Here is a 21,941-nt window from a genome sequence, read left to right as displayed (position 1 = left end):
CTCTGGGTCACAGGGCCACAAGTTCACAAGTCATGTGTCTGAGGAGCTCAGCATCTTTGGGGAAATGTTAAAGGCAGCCAGGCATCCCAGATGGGGCACTGGAAGTGGAGCTGAGGGGGCACTGTGTGGGGAGCAGGAAGGCAAAGGCTTGAGCATGAGTGTGATATGATCTGTCCCTTCCAGAAAGGGAAGTTCTGGAAGTCGTCTTCCATTGACGTGGACTTAGCTGTAGGTGAGTACTGGTTTTACTTTATTTTTGTTTGGGGGCCAACCTGGCAATGCTCAGGGGTTACTCCTGGCTCAGCACTCAGGACTCACTCCTGGCAGAGTTTGGGAAATTATCTGGGAAGCCAGGCATGGAGCCTGGGTCAGCCACACGCAAAGCAAGTGCCCTACCCACTGTACTATCATTCTGGTCCTGAGAGTGCAATTTTAATCTAAGTTTACAATCATACTTGAAAATAAAGGTCATGTGCCTGTCTTTAAAGTCACTTAAAAGACCCAAGAGGCAATTTCATTGTTTTTTACAGAGACCATCTGGTTTTCCCATCACTATTTGTTGAAAAGATTTTCCTTGTTCCACTTCATGTACTTAGGCCTTTATCACAGGTCGTGTTATTCTCTATAAATCTAAAGATATACCTCAGAACTTCCAGTTCTTCCCTGATTGTGTGTCAATATTTAATTCTGATTCCATACAGGTTTATTTTTTTGTTTGTTTGTTTTGGGGCCACACCATGCAATGCTCAGGGGTTCCTCCTGGCTCTCTGTGCTCAGGAATCACTCCTGGCAGTGCTCAGGGGACCATATGGGAGACTAAGGATCAAACCCAGGTTGACTGCTTGCAAGGCAAACACTGTACCCACTATACTATCACTCTGGCCCCTCCACGCAGTTTCAACTACTATAGATTCGTAATATGACTGGGAGTTGGAAAACGCAATCCTTCCCACCTTCCTTTGGTATTCGGGGAGACAAGAAGCCAAAAACAGGACTCTGCAGCTCTCACGGACACCCTCAGTTCAAGGTCCAGGAGAACTTCTAATGACCCGAGGTCCTGAAAAATAGAGAAGCCAATGCGGCCTCAGTGAGGACTTAGGCCTGAGTTTTGGCCCCTAAACTTGAGTTGCTGTTTCCCCAAAATAGAGCAGCGAGGTCAGCAGAACAAGTAATCAGACATGACACTAGCCAGAGCATCTAATCTAATCAGACCAGGAAAGACCTCACCATGTCTGCCCCATGTACCCTCACCTCCACCCAGCCAAAAGTCACTAAGTAATGGAAAGTCCCCTAGACCATTGCCAATGGAAAGCCCCCATCATGTAGCTGTTATGTATAAAAACTCTGGGCTTTTGTAGCTCGGGGCCACTCACAAGCCACTGTGTGGGTGAGCCAGACGGGGGCCCTAGCTCGAGCTAGTCAATAAAGATCCTCTTGCGCCTGCATCAGAGTCAGCTCCTTGGTGGTCTTTCGGGAAACTGAATTGTGGGCTAGCAGCCCAAACTTGTAATTTTGCTTCCACGAGTGATTCCGACTCGCTGAGTGTGGGCTGAACAGGAGGAGGAAGGCTTCCTGCAGTGCTCCCTTCGGAACTCCCAGGAGTGTCCCACGGAGCCTGCTCTGGCCTGGGAGGAGGGTGGCCGGGCTATTCATGGGGAGACCCTGCCATACACTCACAGGTTTGACGGTCTGAGCAAGCGAGTTCCCAGCCAGAGCTCAGAAAACCCTGCCAGAGCAAAGTAGCCTCTCTCTGAGCACTCTCCGTGGGGACCCCTGCAGGGGTCAAGTGGGCCGAATGTATAAGGCTCCAAAATGAACAGCTGCCACACCCGTGGGACGAGCACTGCCGAATGTGCAGGAGGCCACTAACATCCAACTCTCCACTGCAGTCACGCACTGGAGTCTTCCCCGGGCCTAGGCAAACACATCGATATCACCTGGAAATCAGCTCCTATCTCACCTTCTTTCTTATTTTTTGGCTTGCGTGCTCTCTGCTGGAGAAGACGGAAGTTGGGATAAGAGTCAACAATCAGCAGGAGAAGAACTGAGGGCTGAATAATTCACAGACCTAAATCATCTCTCTCCTGCAAACCAAGGGGCTTCTTAGGGAGAGGACTAGAAGGAAGGCACTCAACAGCCGCTCTCCCTCTAGTCTCGCCCTCTCCTCCCAGCTGGAAGTATAAACTCTCAATCCCTAAACACACCATCTGTATTTTTCACCCTGTGTTATAGGTTTGGGGGTTCTTGTCTCTGAACATTCCCTGGGGCCAACTCTGGGGCCATGGTCCAGCAAAACCACATCGTATAGATGCCTTGCAGGACCCTTTTGGGAGGCCGTGTATATAGCAGGCACTCACCAAACTATTCTTTGCATAAGCAGATGAATACTACAAATAAACTGTCTTTGCCCTTGGAGAAGATCAAAAACAGAAGTTCAAGGTTCCCAAAGAGGGAGCATTTTTTCAATGCACACACATCTGGATGGAATTCCTTCCCCAGGGCAAACATCAAGGGTTCCTTGTCTTGCAAGCCTTTCCGTGGGAAATCTCAGAAAGGCTCCTGCACTCTCAATTCAAGGCCAGCACAGGGCCCATCTCCCAGGGGGTGCTCCTGTAAGTGTGGGGCTTCCATCTTCCATACATGGCACCCCAATGTGTGCCCCCCCCCCCCCCCCGCACACACACACGCACACAGTCTCAGTATCTTCTCAACCCACTTTTGGGCCACAGAGGACATTAGCGGCAGAGTGAGTCTCTGGCCATGGCATCAGTCATCGTTGACAATGGCCCACTGACAGGCACTCTGCTCAGCGCATCTGGAGCCGGTCCACAGGCTCCATTTCAAAGGCTGGCAACAGTGGTAACTTGAACTCTAACTTGGTCCACTTCCCAGATTGTACGTCTCCAACCCCGCAAGCCTAAGGCAGATCTGGTTTCTATGGCCCCGAGGACACAGACCAGCCTGAACAGAATCAACAGATGTGACTGACCGCCACGAGAGAACCCGGGTGTTTCACTGAAATTTCTCCTGTGGCCGTGTCTCACGTTGGAGTTCCAGGACCAGGTCACTTCTCTGGAAGCAGATGGGAGCAGGCACCCCAGACTGATGATGATTCAGCAGGGTGGCTCAGCAGGAATCCCAGCTCTCAGGGGGGCCCTTCTGAGCTCTAGTTTCCCCTGGGGCTGTGTAAGAGACTGTGATGGTGTCAGAGCCCTAAGGGCTAGAAAGAAGAGACAGCAAGTTCTCTTGGGAGCAGAGTGAGCTGCGGGAGCACGGGTAGCCACTGTGGGAGGGCCCGGACCGACCTCCTTCCGGCTGGTGGTGGGAACCGGTCTCCAGTTACTCCGGAGATGCATGGCCCCGTCTAGCAAGGCTGCTGGGCTGAGGAGAACTCAAGGCATTTACACCTCGGAGGGCCAAAGGCCTCCTGAGGGCTCGCTCTGTGCAGGCCCTGCCAGCCTCCCGGGGTGAGCCAGGAACCTGGAGGAAAACTCTACTTCCAAGCTCAGGTGCATGGACTCTGGAGCTAGACCTGCTTCAACCCTGGCGTCTCCAGGAGCAGCCTGTCAATATAAGGGAGTTCTCTGACTTCGGGCCTTGGTTTTCTCACCTGTAAAATGGAGATAAGTAGCACCCCCTACCTGGAAGGGTTATTTGTTTGTTTGGGGACTATTTCCGGCTGTGCTCTGGGCTTAATTCTGGCTCTGTGCTCAGGGATCATCCCGATGGGATCTCTGGGGTCATAAAAGGTACAGGAGATGGAACCTGGGTCAGTATCATGCAAAGCAAGTGCCCTGCGCTGTACTGCCTCTCCAGGCTCCCAGGAAGGGCTGTTAGGCCGGGAAGGGAGTGAGCACAAGAGGTGAGCGCAGAGCCTGGGGTGGACGTGGACTGGATCTGCGTATTGGTGTTACCAGCCCTGAGCTGGCGGAGGGAGCATGCAGAGAATAAAGGGCACCACCTTAAACACGACAATAACTTTCCTGATAAGAGCTGAGGAAAACTAAAGCAGACTGGAGGAGGCAGCGAAGAGTAAGTGGTGGTGGTGTTAGGGTGTGGGGGCCGGGAGGGGCAAGGTGGGTACCACAGAGTGTCTGCAGGGACAGGGCGCAGGGGGCCAACGCGCTGGGTGGGAGCGTGGGCAGGGCAAGGGTCAGAGGTCAAAGTGAGAGGCAAGTGGGAGCAAGAGCGTCAGCCCAGCTCGCGACCGAACAGGATGGGCTGATGCCGTGGCAGGGCCGCGGGGCTGCAGCCTGAGCACTGACCTGCCGCTGGTGCTGCCCGCGGATGCGCAGCAGCTGCGCGCCGTGCTCCTCCCCGAGGCGCGCCAGCTCGGCCTGGAACTGCAGCTGCAGCCGCTCCTCCAGCTCCTGCAGCTCGGCCTGCTGCTGCCAGCCCAGCCGCCGCACCTCCTCCTCAAACCGCAGCTCCAGCTCCTCCTTTTCCTTCTGCAGCTTCTCACACTTGGCTGTGCTGAAGGCTGCGGGGAGAGCGATGAGAGGGGCTCGTTCAGGAGTCGGGACTCAGCGCCAGGCTCTCTGGCGCTCCTTCGGGGAAACCCAGCCCCGACGCTGCTCCTGTCACGGCAAACCCAGTGCTCCTGCTGCCAGCGCAGGTCTAAGGACCAAAGACAGTTTCAAATGCTCCCTCCTGGGAACATCCTGGCTGGGCTGGGGGGTAGGGGTGGGGAGCAGGGAGGGGGTGCCTGGTGCCTCTTTCATGTCCGGATGCCTAGGAGCTGGGCCCAGGACGGAGGAGGGACCGTGTGGGGGAGATTTTCCTCTCCAGGCTGCAACGCCCAGAGGGACCATCTCAGAGGCATCTCAGAGGCAGTACTGCCGCCCTGCCCCATGGGAGGAAGGGTGACCACCCCACAGCCCTCTGCCCTGGCATGCTCCCTCCCCGCACCCCGTCCTGGGGACCTCGCTGGATACTTCTAGGCTGCAGAGGGAAGGGCAGTGAGGGGCTCCATCTGAGTGTCTGTGCCGCCCTGGGCTGTGGACAACAGTTGTGCAAACAGTGGCAGGTAGCTGCTGCTGGAAGGGAGAGAAGTGTGTGGTCTGCAGACGGATCATACACTGGTGGGCACCAATGGGGCAGACACCAACAACACCCCAGAGACGGATGCCACTGTGTGCTGTGCTCTGTGCTCCAGGCTGGGAGTGAGGCTGTTGCTCTATGGAGTGAGTGGATGCAAGGGCAAGCTACGTCCAGAAGCAAGCTACGTCTTTGCTTGAGATCCAGAAAATACTTGAGAGCCTGAGATACAGCTATTCAGAGCATTTGTGACACCATCTTCAGAAGTTTCACCTTAAAGAGGCGGCTAATTCAAGGACAACCCCCCCAGCCCCCTACTTGCCTCCCCCCCCACCCCCAGTCCAGCTTTAGTCCCACCTATGCTTGAGCCATGGGAAAGGCTAAGCCTCGAGACACTGGACTAGAAAACGCAAGTTAAACAAAGTAAATACAAGTAAATGCGAGGAGTAAATACAAGTGATAATGTATATTTAGAAATGCTGAGCTCTTTCTAGACGTTTAATGATTTTGTTGTTGTTGTTGCTTTTTGCGTCACACCCAGCGATGCACAGGTGTTACTCCTGGCTCAGATGCATTCAGGAATTACCCCTGGTGGTGCTCGGGGGACCATATGGGATGCTGGGAATCGAACCTGGGTCGGCTGCATGCAAGGCAAACGCTCTACCCACTGTGCTACCTCTCCAGCCCCATAGAAGTTTAATGATTTTTTAAATACAAGTTTCTATTTAAAGAACTATGACTTATAAAGGTATCAATAGTGGAACTTTAGGCGACTTTGATGATGTTTCTGTGAGAAGAAATTCGTCACAAGAACTGAAACTCTTTGTTTATCGGCGGGTAGTAGAGTCGCTTGCATTGCATGCTGTTTCACTGGAGGTCACCATTTCTAAGAACTATCTATGATGCTAAGTGATGCTGCATTCCCCTCCAACAAGGATGTCACCAGAATCCCATCGTCCACATCAGGAAACAGAAACACAGACAACAGGGCCAGCCAATGCTCACACGCACTCCCCCAACGCCTGTCCCTGAGAAACTCACCTGGGGCACCTATGCTGGACCTGAGCTGAGATGGGGACACTGGGGGGTTCCTGAAGGGTCTGACACCAGGACAGGACCGCCTGTACACCCACATCTCTATAGCACAAGTTTATTTTCCTTCTGTGAGATAACCAGTAATAGACATTGATTTTCCTGACTGCTTCCATAATCCAGGAACAAAAGCTAAGTGATTTCCGTGTTGAAGGTTCAGATAAAGACACAGGAGAGAAGAGCTCAATGAACTACTCGCGGGTGTGATCTCAGTCTCCCCGCGAGACAGCTGCCAACAAGCTGAGAGACAGCCTACACAACAGCCTTCATTCAAAACAAAAACAAACCGTCACCTCCGAAGGTGGTGGGGCCTGACTGCTGAGGGAAGACAGTGATGGGCCCGGAGAGAGGGGACGCACAAAGGCACGTGTGGGCTGTAGTCTACTACCTGGGTGGTCTGGATCTCTCTCTCAATAGAGCATTCAGAGAAACACAATATTAAATTAAAAAAAAACATAGTTTGTTATGAGGAGAAATAGGTCAGAGGAGATATCATTTTTTATATTTTGCTTTTTTGGGTGACACCCAATAGAGTTCAGGATTACTCCTGGCTCTGCATTCAGATATCATTCTTGCTGGTGCTTGGGGACCATATGGGGGTCCTGAGGATCAAACCCGGGTCAGCTGTGTGTAAGACAAGTGCTCTACATGCTGTGCTATTGTTCCACCTTTAAAAAAATGTAGAGGTTTTTATAGGAGAATTGTTTTTCGTTGTGATTTTTAAACCTGTAACAATGATGAAGAAGCAAAATAAAACAAAAAAACCCAAGCTCCAGGAGCAGGGTGGAGGGCAGGGATGGGACACAGCACAATGTCCTGGTCAGACCCTGCAAGGTGGTCCTGGGGGGCCCCATCACTGCAGGACCTGAGTAGCACTTCCTCCCTGCTCCGGCACTAAACACCCAGCACGGGTTGGCCAAGTACCACTGGGATTGGCCCCCAGGACCCCGATCTGCTTGGGAGGACCCCCAGTAAAATAAAAATGAAGCCCCAATCACACTGCTATTTTACACACACGTACACATGTATATATGTGTATGTGTGTATACTCACGTGCACTTTATTGGTGGGAACTGAGAACAAGGTTGCTGCTCCCTGACAAGAGATTCGGTGAGCATATAAAACCTCAACTGAAAATAATTTTTAAAATTTAAGTGCTGATTTTGTCTCTGACAGGGATTATTTTCAATGTACTCATTTTTTTTAATTAAAAATTTTTTTAATAGTGAGACATCATGAGGTACAGTTGCAGACTTACACATTTTTGTGCTTGGGTTTCAATTATACAATGATCAAATACCCATCCCTCCACCAGTGCCCATTTCCCACCACCACGGATCCCAGTATCCCTCCCACCCCCCCCCCCCATCCCCCCATCCAACCCTGCCTCTGTGGCAGGGTATTCCCTTTTGTTCTCTCTCTCCTTTTGGGTGTTGTGGTTTGCAAAAGAGGCAATGGGTGACAATCATGTTTAGTCTATAGTCTACTTTCCGCATGCTTCTCCCATCCTGGGAGGATCCTCCCAACACCTTTATTTGGTATTCCCTTCCTTATCTGTGTACTCATATTTTTAATTCTAGAAAATTAAAGGCACTTGGTGGACCCTACAGAGTGTTTCAGTGGTATGAAACCAATCAAGCTAGAGAAGTGAATTAAGCAGACTGAACAAAAATTAAACGACATAGTTGTGCAGCCCATCCCTACACAAGTATACACAAAAAGTAACTGGTCGAGAGTGACTACTACAATTCGACTATACAAGAGAAACTGTCGAGGTCTGGTTACATAAGAACTGATATATCAGTATATACAATCCAATATACCTTAGAAGACCCAGTGCACCAGGATCTAAAGTATGAAGTATATTAAAAAGTATAAAATATAAGGCATTCAGAGAACAGACTGGTGGTTTCCAGGCAGGGGCTTGGGAGTATTTATTAACTGTGTCAGGGGATCAGCTGAGTGGCTGTGGATGGAAATTAAACTTTTGGTGGGGATCATGATGCAGCTACACAGAACTCAGATTATAATCCTGCAACCCGAACCATGTTAGAAACTGTTACCTCAATACATCTTTTTAAAGAAGGATGTTGAGGGGCTGGGGCAGTAGTACAGAGGGTATGGCGCTTCCTTGCACACAACTGGCCCGAGTTTGATCCCTGATGTCTGACATGGTCCCCTAAGCACCACCAGAGCGATCCCTGAGAGGAGAGCCACGGATAAGCCCTCAGCACCATTAGGTGTGCCCCCTCCCCCACCAAATGGAGGTATAGATTTCTCTGCTATCATGGCATCATGGGAGAAAAACAAGTAAGTAGAAAAGATGGCTTGCCTGCAGAATTCTTGCTGGGCAAATGTGGCTCTCTCTGCCTTCAATTAGTCCCTCCTCTTTCTCAAGATTACATGATGCATAAACTACAGGACTCACTGCTCAAGGAACATCTGCAGCGAACATATAGTCGATACTATTACCATTTATTTATTTTAATGTAGTATTTTTTGTATTATAATCTGTGGTAGAGCATTAAGATTACTATTTATTTGCCTGCTTTATGAGTGAAAAATATTTGGAGGGGAGTAGGAGATAGGACCACACCCAGTGGTGCTCAGGCTGACTCCGTGCTCTGTGCCTAGAGACACTCCTGGCGGGACTTGGGGAACCATATGTGGCGCCTGGGATCAAAATAAATTGACCACATAAGGGCAAGTGCCTTAACTGTACTATCTGTCCAGCTACAAGCAAAACATATTTTTAAAAACCATTACCAAAAAAAAAAACCCAAAAACCATCACCATAATGAAGGAGACCAACTACAAAAAGGTTATTTCGTCGGGGGGGTCTGAAATAACACGGCTCTTCTATCTCATTTGCAATTTTATTTATGTGAGTGGCAAGTTGATTTGTGGGCCTTTCAGAGGGCTTGGAAATGAATGGTTTTCACGCCATAATTGTCCTGGAAAGTGCTGTTGCATTTTATGAATTATAAACTGATGACCTCAGTTTTTCTGTTTATAAAGCAACCACTTTTATCACCATCAGCTTCGGACCACAGATTTTCAAGTGCTATTACATTAGTATGGTTGGAGCAATAGTGGGTAAGGCACTTGCCTTTCAGAGAGTCAATCAGGTTCCATCCTCAGCACCCTATATGGTCCACTGAGCACTTCCAAGAGTGATCTCTGACCACAGAGCCAGGACTAAGCAGAAAGTACAGCTAAATATGGCCCCAAACCAGATATCGGCATGGCGAAAGCTATTCTCCCAATCACCCCGCACTGCAAGCTCCAGGGTGCCAAGGGAAAGAGCCTCAATAACAGAGTCTCCAAAGAAATAGATACCCTCTTGCCTCTGGTAAATCTTCAGACTCATTTCTATTGTGGCATTTTGCAGGCAAGAATTAATGTCAGTTCATTTAAAAGCACTAAGAAACACCTGGGAGTCTGACTTTGATTTCTTTCTATTAAAGTGAGAATATTTTCTGCTTAATAGTAAGGCAAGCGCCACAATAATAAATCCCTAGAATCTAAGAGGTTGGGAAAATAATCTCTAAAACAACAGGATTGTGAGTGGCCAACAGACCCACATAAGCATGAACTTGACAAGCAAAACCAGAGTAAGAATCTATTGTGTGTTTTGGAGGATTAAAAATATATAGAGGCTGGAGTGACAGTATGATGGGTAGGATGCTTGCTTTGCATATAGCCTGACCTAGATTCAATCCATGCATTCCACGAGAGATTCCTGAGTGTAGAGTCAGGAGTAGGCCCTGAGCCCGGCCGGGTGTGACTCCCAACAAACAAAAATATATATGACTATATGTATATTGTGTGTATATATGAGGCCAATGATGTTACAATTCCTAAAATCATATTAAAGTTGCATAAAGAACACATCCTTCCTATACAATTGAAACTCTCTGCAAGCCTTTGTGTATATGAATGTATAAGCACCGACAACAGTGGCTGAGTGAAACTTTTGAGCAGTCCTTTGTAAAACAAGCTGAATTTCAACCACAGTTCGGAAGTGAGGGAGGCAAAACTCAGCGAGTCTGACAAATTTCTTCAAACAGCTATCACACTGTCTCCAGAATAATTACAACTTTATATTAGTTTAGCAAACATCAGTGATGCCAGCCCTAAAGGAAGGAGGGGAGGGAGGGAGAGAGAGAGAGGAAGAGAAAGAGGGGAGAGAGAGAGAGAGAGAGAGAGAGAGAGAGAGAGAGAGAGAGAGAGAGAGAGAGAGATTTGTCCTTTGTGTCAGAGGGTGCTGAAGCTTGAACAATGATATGAGAAATGGCACGATCCCTACACAGTGACACTGTGACAAGTCACGGTGAGGGCACAAATGTGTCCCGGTGCCAGGAATCATATATCAAAACAGGAATCTCAGTATGCAACTGCTGGAAACATGATCTCAGATGCAACTGCTGGAAACATGATCTTTACAGAAGAGATGGGGTTAAAATGAGTTTACTGGGTGGTGCCCTAATTCCATGATGGAGCCCTTTTAAGAAGAGATTAGGGTACAGAGCCCCCTCAAGGGAAGACCCCCTGGCTTTCTCTGTCAAGAGGAGAGCCCTTTGCAGAATCCAAACTCACTGACACTTTGAGTTCAGCATTCTGACCTCCAGAATAAAGAGGAAACAAATGTGCGTTTTTTGTTTGTGTATCACACCCGGTGGTGCTCAGGGTCTACTCCTGGCTCTGCACTCAGGGATAACACTGACAGTGCTTGGGGATCTTCTGTGGTGCTGGGATTGAACCCTGGTTAGGACATATGTCAGGCAAGTGCCCTGCCCGCTGTACTATCCAGCTCCCATCAAATGCATTTCAAAATCCCCACATCCCCACACACAGCTTTAGTAAATGAAGAGCCTTATTACTGGAACCTATGGACAGGAGGAAATCCTGCTCTTAGACAATCACACTGCTGCTTTGGACAATGCGAAGTCACAAAAAAGAATTTCAAGGAAAACATGTAATTTTAAAATTTCCCATAATCTCCCTATACAAAGAAAGTGTGACTTGAAATTGAAAGCACGGTCCTGGGGCTGAGGTTATAGTATAGTGGGCAGAACATGGCTAACCCAGGTTCGATCTCCAGCGTCCCATATGGTCCCCTGAGCGTCACCAAGAGTGATTCCTGAGTGCAGAGCCAGAAGTAACCCATGAGCATCTCTGGATGTGACTCCCAAACAAAACAAAACAAAACAAAAAATTAACTGCATGGTCCTTTTATAGCTATTGCTGTGTGATTCTTAACTCTCAGCAATTTACCAGACTTTGTAAATTGATAAATTTATAATTGTCTGATAAAGACAGTTTACATTAACACTGTGATGGTTTCCTACAGTCTCCTGTTGCTGCTCCGTAAAGTACAGGTCCTGGTTGACAGAGACACTTGGCTTGTGTGACCCACGTATAAGTTGATTTTTTCATTACAATTGATTCCTAGATCTGAAAAGCTGGGTGGCGAGGACGAGTTAAGAAATCAAGTGACCACCAGGGGGCAGTGTGACACCTAAGAAATGTCCTCTGCGGGTGAACGCCTTTGTTCAAACTTGTCAGATCAGGGGCATGCAGGCAGGGAATGAGAAAGACTCAAACATGCTGCCTGGGGGGTCTGGTCACATGGCCCTGCACAGCCCACTCTGCCTCTCAGACCTTTCTTGGGACATGGCGAGGAGAGCAGAAAGCTGAGGCTGAGCACGGAGTGTGAGAGGGTCCTGGGCGCAGCGAGAGAAGTTGGGGAATGTCCTGGGTCGTGGGAGGGTGTCTGGGCAGTGTCACTGGGATCTGGGCTAAGTGGGCACTGTATTAACTTCCTAACAAATCCCAGCTCACGTGAACAGAGGCACCACGTGTCTTCACCAGCCCTGCCAGCTGGCTAGGAAGAAGCCACTGTTTTTTTCCCCCCTCTTTTATGGTGGCTGGAGCGATAGCACAGCAGTAGGGCGTTTGCCTTGCACGCAGCCAACATGGCCTACCCGAGTTCGATTCCTCCGCCCCTCTCGGAGAGCCCGGCAAGCTACCGAGAGTATCTCGCCCGCACAGCAGAGCCTGGCAAGCTCCCTGTGACGTGTATTCGATATGCCAGACACAGTAACAACAAAGTCTCCAATGGAGATGTTACTGGGCCCGCTTGAGCAAATCGATGATAAACGGGAGGGCCTTTACTTTACTACTTTTTTATGGTGGGTGCATTGGGTCACACCTGGCAGTGCTCAGGGCTTACTCCTGGCTCTGTGCTCAGGTTCTGAGGATGGAATGTGGGTTGGTGGACACAGGGAAAGCTCCCCCCTCCCTCAAAAATGCACACAGTGCTCTTTCTCCATCCCCTGGCTGACTCTCCATTTGCAAAAGGCGAAGGGATCTCAGCACTGACCCACTGATGGCAGTTAAGATCCGTCACGTGGCTTTGACTGATCACAGGCAACGTGGGAGAAGGCTGGGCCCTCTGGAGGGGGTCTGGGACCCAGGCCCAGGCTCTCTGCTTTCTGCCCTTCATATGGAGCCCCCTGCACTGGGGAAAGGACAAGGCTGAGGGTGGGGGTCACCTGTCAAGTAGTCACTGCAGCCCCCTCTTCAGCTGTGTCTTCCCTCCCCTGTGCGGCCGGAGACAATGTCAAATCGGGCCTTTCTTTGTGGTCTTTCTGGCTGCCTGTTGAGAGCCCAAGTTATACTGAGTGTCTCTAAGTGCTGCCTCGGTTTGAGGTGTAGAACAGGATGCTGTCCCAGAGGTCAAGTAAAGGAAGGAGGAAACTCTCCCAACAGCAACATGCTACAGAGCAAACACTGAGCTCCCTGCACCTAAGAGAGACCATTGTGGAGGTGGGGGGGATTCGAGAAAGGGGCAGAGTCCTCAGCTGCTGAGAGGACACTGTCACGGGGTCCAGGGTGTTCCTAGTGACCCTATATCTCACAAAGAGGTGACCCTGTTTATAAGGTCGGCAGTCCACAGGCATTATAGGAATTCTCCCCATGTGCCTGACTTAGGAAAGGCCTTGCTGGACGCTTCTATTAGCACTGACACGACATTCAGGACTGCTTCCCAGAATGACTTTCTGCTTTCTTCCACAACACACAGTGCTAGGCTGTGGTCTAGTTCTAAAACTATGAGGTCTGAGGACAGGGCGATAGTACAGTGGGTAGGGCGACTTCCTTCACATGGCCAACCTGGGTTCAATCCCTGGCATCGTATGTGGTCTCCCAAGCACAGCCCAGAGTAACTCCTGAGTGCAGAGTCAAGTCCCTGAGCATTGTCGGGTGTGGTCCCCAAACAAAAATAAAAGTGTGAACTCTTGAGTCACAAAAAGAGTACAGGGGTTAAGACACTTTCTCTGCATGTGGCTGATCCCAGTTTGATCCCCGGCATTGCATAAGGTTCCGATATCCCTAAGAGCCAGGACAGATCCCTAAGCACGGAGCCAGGAGTAGGCCTAGGGTACTACCGGGTGTGGCTTGAACCCCTCATCTGGAGTCTTAAAAGCCTGAGAACTCAGGAAAGAACACATGAGATTGGTCCGCAGTAAGAGAAAGCATATTTTTCTAGTTGTGGGGACTTATAAATGCTATGTCACAAACACAGAAGTGTTTTCAAGTTTTGTTTAAATCGAGGTGGGATTTTAAGGCACATTGACATTGCACTTACCCGTGGGCCAAACTCTGGAGACCAAATCCCCTAACTGGCTGACTCAAGATTTCCTGATGTGCTCTAACTTCTTACTCCTTACACATGTGCAGAGGAACAGTATGTAACTCTGAACGCACATCTGCAAGTGACAGATTAGATGGGCTGGGTGGGGAGACAGAGGAGGGTCAGGAAATTAAGTGACACGTGGCTCCTGGGAAGGACAGAAGAGAAGGCACAGCCTGATCCCTGCCCTCAGCCTCTGCTCCAGGCTCTGTCCACACTGGGAGTGCAGGCAATTCACCCATCTCTCTGGAGTCCCACTTTCTCACCTGTAAGAGTCCACATAGGGTGGAATTACAGATCTCCCATTTCATCAGTTGAAAGTGTAATCACCTTCCCAGGGAACACTGCTGTGTCTGGGGAAGGGGTCTTTGAAGAAACAATTACATAGATTGAGGCTGTCTAAGACACAGATGACAGGTGCACCTGTGAAAGGAAGGCAGCCCAGGGCTGAGGGGTCCAGAAGTCACGTGAGGAGCAGGGGAAGCCGAGGACTGAATGTTCTTGAGGATGCCAGCCCTGCCAGGGCCCTCAGCGTGCAGAAGGTCAGAGCTGCCCCATCTTTACGGCACCTTCACCAGAAAACCCCCTCTGTGCACAGTAGGGATATTCTAGTGGTGATCCAGGTTTGTTAAAAAGAGTTAATTGGGGTCGGAGAGCTATCTCAGGGGCCAGGGTCAGCGTGGAGATCAGTCGAATAGGAAAGACCCTGAGTCATTCTTGGCACCTGCCTAGGCATCTATGGTGCCAGGGATTGAACCAGGGTCGGCCACAGGCATGGCAAGCACCTTAACCACTCTGCTATCTCTCCAGCCCTGTCTCAGATTTTGGAGGAAGGGAAAGAAAGAAACTTAAGCTAGGATCATCTTTAAAAATACCAGCAAAGCTTACATTTCTTTTTTGCCAGTAATAAATTTTGTGCCCTTTTTATGTGTTAAGACAAAGGGCCTGCGGCATTCAAACAAATGGATATTGATTGATCCTGTGTGTGAATATAACTGCAAAGCTTACAAATAACCTTAGCCTGATAGGAGAAAAATACAAGACTGATATATGGAGCAGAAGAGGAAAGAGAAAAAGGATTTAAGAGGGTAGTTATAAGCTGCTGTAGGGGGGGGAAAAAGCAGTCTATAAAACTAATAACACCACTCCCCATAACTAGAAAATGACTTTCTGGGGTAATGGTTTTGTAGCGAGCCTATTTATTCCTTTCTACCAGGTTAATTCGGCCTCCCAGAATTTTAAAAGCAGCTTTCTGTATGCTCCCAGGAGTCATCCTCGGGTTGGGTTGTGGAGGCCAAATCCTGGTTCTCTGCAATTATGTTATTTAGCTTAATTTTTTAGTTATTTGTTTTGGTTTTGTGGGCCATACCCAGCAATGCTCAGGGCTTGCTTCTGGCTCTGCACTCATGGTGCTGCTCAGGGAACCAAACGGGGTTCTGGGGATCAAACCTGGGTCAGCCACGTGCAAGGCAAATGTCTTACCTGCTGCACTATGGCACTATGACTCCAGTGGCTAAAAGTAACTTAGTTATTTTTAAATTAAATACCTATTTAATAAGTGTCAACAAGAATTCCCTTGAGGAAGTTTCCAGCTATCTAAAATATAGCCCATGTGTATTTGGGATTGATGCACATGCCTGTCCATGGTGCTGGTGGACCTGCTTCTCCCACAAGAATCCCTCCCCCCACCCCCACTGTACCGTGGCCCTCAGGATGAACCACACCTTGGGTAGCGCCCTGTAGAGCCACCACTCTCTGTGGGGCACCTGGGACGTCTCCCCTGCACATGCTGTGTCCTGGTCAAGAGGATTGTGTCTTCTCACTGAGCTGGTCAAATGGAGACACTCCAGCGACTGAATTCCCTAGGCAGAAAATGCCCACTCGGCCACACCGCTGGCCAGAGTTGTGTGAGGGAAGAGTCATTATGCTGGTGTCCTGCTCTGGGCCCTGCCGGCTGTGCCTGCACTCATGCCTTGGGCACAGCAGAGTCCCTGCTGGAGGGAGACAGAAGTCCCCTCGATGGAGGCACATGGGGGTTCTGCTCTCTGGCAACAAGTCAAGGCTCAAGCAGCAGCTGGGGCAGAATTGTGTGTAGACACAGGGCCTCTGGGACATGACATTGCCTCACGTCAGTGGTTCTTACAGTGTCTCTGAGCACTGTCTCAGAGAGTGCAGACAAGAGTGTCAAGAGGAAGCATGTCCCAGCATACAGGGTACCTGGAGGGGCAGAGGGGATGTAGTGCCAAGGAAGAAGGATCCGGCTGCGCTGTAGGAGTCCCCTGGACTGTCCCAAGTAACAGCCAGGCATCTTTCGGTTGGAGAGATCTGGAATCTGGAGAACCCCTTCAGAGCTTCTGCACACAGCTCCTAAGAAAGGTCCTAACTGCACTGAAGGAAATTCCTCAGCGACTTTGGAGAAGAGGTCGAGTGATTCTTGGGTAAGGTTGAGTGGTTTGTGGGTAAGGTTGAGTGATTCTTGGGTAAGGCTGAGTGATTCTTGGGTAAGGTGTCTATTTCCATGAGTGCTGAGCTCACAACCTCCTCCCTGTGGCATGGCAATGTCACGGGCTATGGTATCCCACAGAAGGGAGTTTAGGCTTATTCGTGGATGCTTTCGTGAGCAGCTGCTCATCTTTTAAGTAGGAGATCACACCGATTCTTCCGCTAATAATTCCTAGGGCAAGTGCAATGTTAAATTTTGTTTTGGGGCCACACCCAGCAGTGCTCTGCTGGGTCTGGTGGACCAAATGGGGTGCCGAGATAGAACGTGGGTCTGCTGCATGTAAGCCAAGCATCTTACCTGCTCTCCTACCTCTCTGGCCCTGAGGTTTAACTTCATTATTTTTTTTCTCGCTTTTTGGGTTACATCCAGCAATACACAGGGGTTACTCCGGGCTTTGCACTCAGGAATTACTCCTGGCGGTGCTCAGGGTACCATATAAAATGCCAGGAATTGAACTTGGGTGGGCCGCGTGCAAGGCAAATGCTCTACCCGCTGTACTATTGCTCCAGCCCCGAGGTTTAACTTTTTAAAAAACTTACTTTGTTTTTTGTTGGCAGTACTCAGAGCTTATTCCCAGCTCTGTGCTCTGTGCTCAGGGATTACTCCTTTTTGTGCTTGGGGGGGGGGACCATAAGCCATGCAGGAGACTAGAACTGAGGTCAATCACATGCCAGGTAATCAAGTACCTAAGCACCTATTCTATCCCTCCAGTCACTCCCATAAGATAAACAGGCTGGGGAGACTGTGAAAAAGGCCAGCATGGTCTGCATGCGGGAGAAGAGGGTTCCATCCCTGGTGCTGTGTGGATCCTGGAGAAAGAATCCCCAAGGAATGGAGCAGTAAGTAGTCCCTGAGCACTGCAAGTTTTGTGCCCCCAAACAAACAGAAACTGGGGTAGGTAAGTGTTTAAAGTTCATGATGTCATCTCTGGGCATGAGCATCACTGCAGGCTCAGGCGTAAGCATTGAACCCCCCAACCCTGTTGACTGAACACTGATTGGATAGGTTCCTGGGGCCCTTAAGTGCAGCTTGGGAGCCCGCCAAGCATTTCCCCTACCAAAGGAAAAATATCCCTTAACATTCCATTTGACCTGTGGTGAAGGTATTTGTATCTTGTTTTGTTTTAGGGTCACACCCAGTGGTACCTGGGGTCACTCCTGGTGGCACTCAGGGGGCCATATGGACCCAGGGACTGGATCCGAGTCTCTGTGTACATTCGGTCTTTGACTCTCTGGCCCCCAGTGCAGCACTCTGATAGCTCATGATTTCTCTCTCTGGGGTCAGTGTGTGCCACTGCAGGTGTATATGTGTGCCAACCTGTTAGAGCGCTTCTGGAGATGAAGTGATTGATTAGCAGAAGAAAAACCCTGAAAACATCTCCCAAAGAAGCGAATTTAGAAAATCTCTAAAGAAAAGAGAATAGAGTCTACAGAGAAGCAGGAAATGATTTTGTCATCACCCCACCCCGTAATGGTGGATGTGAAGGAAAGGTAGTGGAATTGCTAAGCATATGACTAAGTCTGTGAACACTTCTTACTATAAGAAACGCATCTATTCCCTAATGGGCTGAAATAAATGTCAAACCAGTGTCAGGAAGGAGCTTCACACATATGCCTTCTGGGCACGTCCAGCTGGGGCTTTCTCATCACTCTCCTGCCCGAGCCCTCCCAATACCACTTTCCTGGGGCAGACAAAGATCTACCAGAACTTGCCACTGCCAGGAAGTGGGGGTAAGAGCTGAGGTTTGGGACAGAGAAAGGGGAGAGATGGAGGCAAAGCAGCAAAACAAGCTTCCACCTGAGGCTGAAACGGGAAGAAAGAAGGGACAAGAAGCCAAGCAAAGGCTGAAAGCTGCGCCTGTGGGGGCCAGTGTGGGAGAAACATAGGCCAGCAGGTCGAATCGTGTGTCAGTGACTGCAGCCCTCAGAGTGGGAAGACAGATTTTCAAGCAGAGCAGGACAAAAAGAGTGTGAATGTGAAAAGCAGGTTCCCTAAAGTCCCAAGGTACAACTCGACCACTAGGCAAGTCAACACTGGTCTCAGAGCCTCTGTAATCTCAGCTGTGGAACAGGCCTCTGAAGGCTGGCGAGACAGAGCAGGGCGAGGGCGCTTGCCTTGCCTGTGGAGACCCCAGTTCTATTTCTGGCACCAAACATGATCCCCCAAGCACCATCATAAGTGATCCCTGAGCACCAAACCGGGAGTAAATCCTGAGCACTGCCAGATGTGGCCCACCCACTCACCTGGAGCCCAAATAATAAAAGGTCCTTTATATGGTCAAGGAGATAGCACAGAGGTTAAGGCTCTTGCCTTGCACTTGGCTGACCTGGGTTTGATCCTGAACATCAATTGATCAGCCAAGCATTGCCAGGAATGATGTCTGAGCACAGAGCTGGGAGTAAGTTCTCAGGATGTTTTCCCTTTCCTCCAGGATTGCAGGCCTGTGTTGTCTGCTGCCTAATATCTGCAAACAGCTGCCTCGTGTATTTTGTCTGTTTTATGGCTGAGCACAATGGATATTAAATCTAGCACCAGCTACTCTATTTTGGCTGGAAGCAGAAATCAGGGCATGGGTAGTAGGTAAGCGCTCCCAGGAGATTCTAATAGACTCCCACGGCCAACACTGAGGTCTGAGGAAGAAACAGTTAGATGGTGTCTGGAGGCTTGCTCACCAAGAGGCCAGAGCTATTTACAGCACATGACTGATTGTGGCCCCTTCCACGGCCTCTCATGACACTTTTGGCCTTCCAGGCAGATCTACCTGGAAGACTATATTTCTCACTGCGAACTAATGCTGCTGTTTGCTACATCCGGCTTTATTCAATTTACTTGAAAGGCCTTTCCTCGAAAGATGGAGCCATTCTGGTGTAAGTAAGAAGAAAACAAACTACATGGGCCACGGTGGGCTCATGGTCCTGGTGGCATCAGCCAGAAAAATTCCACAACTGCTCGCTTTGTTCTGGAAGTCTCATTCTGATTAACTAAGCACTGGGCACGCTAGCTTTGTACCCTTTTCTTTATGAAACAGTCATGTGGAGGAGCCCAGCTATCAGAATGAAGTTCATTCTTATGAAAACTAAATGGGTATTTTACCTGGCAACTTGAAATAGAGAATTAAATATAGTTATCATTATATTAATCAGAATTAGCGTCCAAAAAACTTGAAATTGGGGCTGAAACACAATTTTGAGTTAAAAAGAATGATTAACTATTACATACCGCTGTCATTCATATATTACTTTGTTCAAATAAATGGCCAAATCTTGCAAACAGGCTGATATCACTTTTGGATATCTGGATCCATGCCCCTGGTGACATCTAAGATTATTTGAATGAATGAAAATAACTCAGAACAATAGATAAGAAAGATCAAATGTAAAATAGCTTCTCAAAAGAGATCCACTTGAGCCTTATAATCTAACCACTGCCCCAGCTTTGTATGTGAGTAGTTTAAAGAAGTTCATATACTTACTTGCCCTATTATTCCTCTTGCTCAAAGATAGACACACGGAAAGCCTAATGGCCATTATTGTATTATGCTCATTATTTTTCCCATTTCCTAAGGCAAAGATTAAGGCAATAATATCATTAATGCTACTGCTATAACAAAAACAGTGTACTGGAAATTCACTTCCTTACCAACTCATCTACTTCCTTTAAGCTGAGTGTTTACCCCTAAAAGCCTTTCCTGGACTCCTGTCTTGGTTCCATGACCTCTGAATTCCCTGACCTCTAGTGGCTTCCTCGGTTAACTGGATTTTAATAATCAGGTACGTCCGCGTCCCAAACACAGTTGTTCCCTGGGGCTAGAGACAGTCTCACCTCCCCTTTATACTCCAGGCAAACTAACAGGTACATCTCTCAGGTTCAACCAAGTTGATGAAAAGAAGTGATGAAGGATTTGCATTCATTGTGTAAAGTCTTGGGCCACAGCTTGAGATTAAAAAAAAAGTCAGCGTGAGGTAATCATATATGCATACTTTACACATGCTTGCCATTAAGGGGACACATTTTACAAAATGTCCTTCAGCATGGACTGAGGGAGATACTACAGGGGTTAAGGTGCACGCCTTGTATGTGACTGACCCCAGCGTAATCTCCAGTACCCCTTGCCCCCCACAAGCACTCTAGGATATAACATTGGAGGTCCTTGAGCAATGCCAAGTGTGGTCATGGTGTTGCCCAAGCACTTCCGGGGTGGACTGGGGGATTCCCAGCCCCACAGGGCCTGAACTGTCTGAGCAGCACCACATCCTGCAGCCCTAGTACTGACCCACTTGCCCACCTGGTCAAGACTCACTGGGCGTTGCTCCTGGTTCCCCTGAGCATCCCCCACCCATCTCCCCTAAACTATGGCTCACAAAAATGCTCTTTGGCAATATTCAGGTTAAATCTGTAGCTAGTATCACTGTGCTCTTGCTTTTTATTCTCTTCCTGGAGATTCTAATCAAGATTTTACAACACAGAGGCAGCAGGCCATGCCGTAGGAGTCTGAGGAAGGACCAGTTCTGCCTCACTTACCATGTGATGGGACTGGGGGCTCATGCCCACTCTATGGTCATGATTTACTCATCATTAAAATGAAGGTGTATTATCCACTTTACTGCTCATCTAGAGTTGTCAGGATCAAATGAGATAATAAAGGAAAGGACTTAATATGCCCTATACCTCTTTAGGGCTGGAGCGATAGCACAGCGGGTAGGGCGTTCGCCTTACAAGCGGCCAACATGGCCGACCCGAGTTCGATTCCTCCGCCCCTCTCGGAGAGCCCGGCAAGCTACCGAGAGTATTCGATATGCCAGACACAGTAACAACAAAGTCTCCAATGGAGACGTTACTGGGCCCGCTCGAGCAAATCGACGATCAACGGGAGGGCCTTTACCTTTACCTTATACCTCTTTAAGTATTTGACGTATCAAGTCGCAATCTTATGGGGGCAGCTGTTTTTATGTCCTTACTGTGGTGAAAGGCATTCAATTTTAGCCACTGAATTCCAGTCAGTTAAGGCTCAAACCCACAGATTAAAATATATTAACAAAGGTCAGAAAGAAAAATGATCTTTTACTCATACAGGAGTAAGTATTTTAGAATAACAAATAAAAGACCTAAAATAGGCTATGCACAATAGACTTTAAGGAGCTTTATAAATATCAAAAAATGTGCTACTGCCAGTTGGAATAAATCATTGTCTCAAGGAAAGTGTAACAGTTTTGTGGAACTGTAGCTGATAATGTATTTTCCATGGCAACCAGAGTCAGTCTCTGATATATTTTAGGGAGTTTGCAATTTTTATGTTACTGTGCATGGGTAAGCACCTGTTTGGGATAGAGATGAAAATGACTTTAGAAAATTACATTTGCTGGAATAAAATTCAATCAGAGCAGCTGACATCACTAGTTTGAATTTTTCCCAGCTCAGAACTACTATCAATTCCCTATAGGAGGGGCAGGTAATTCCCAGATGGAGTAGAGCTTGGTGATACACCATGCAAAAAAACCCCCAGTATATTTGAAACCCAGACTCAAAATTCTTACAGCAGACAAAACCTATGATAAAACCTTCCATTAACTTTCCCTCTTTTACCCAAAGGGATCTAGGTTGTGAGAGGAAATA

At 48.6% G+C, this 21,941-nt stretch overlaps 1 protein-coding gene across 2 annotated transcripts in view; it reads right to left on the bottom strand.

The window, feature by feature from the left end:
- MTUS2 (microtubule associated scaffold protein 2) overlaps positions 1-21,941 on the bottom strand; it is a 402,576-nt gene that overhangs the window by 20,408 nt on the left and 360,227 nt on the right. For both annotated transcript variants that reach the window (XM_056108589.1, XM_056108597.1), the window contains exon 8: positions 4,266-4,480. In XM_056108589.1, coding sequence (XP_055964564.1) covers positions 4,266-4,480 — 215 coding nt within the window. The remainder of the gene's footprint in view (positions 1-4,265; positions 4,481-21,941) is intronic.

This window comes from Sorex fumeus, unplaced genomic scaffold (genome assembly GCF_029834395.1).
Source record: "Sorex fumeus unplaced genomic scaffold, SorFum_2.1 ptg000008l, whole genome shotgun sequence".
Classification (NCBI taxonomy): domain Eukaryota; kingdom Metazoa; phylum Chordata; class Mammalia; order Eulipotyphla; family Soricidae; genus Sorex; species Sorex fumeus.
This window is presented reverse-complemented; position numbering and strand designations above follow the sequence as displayed.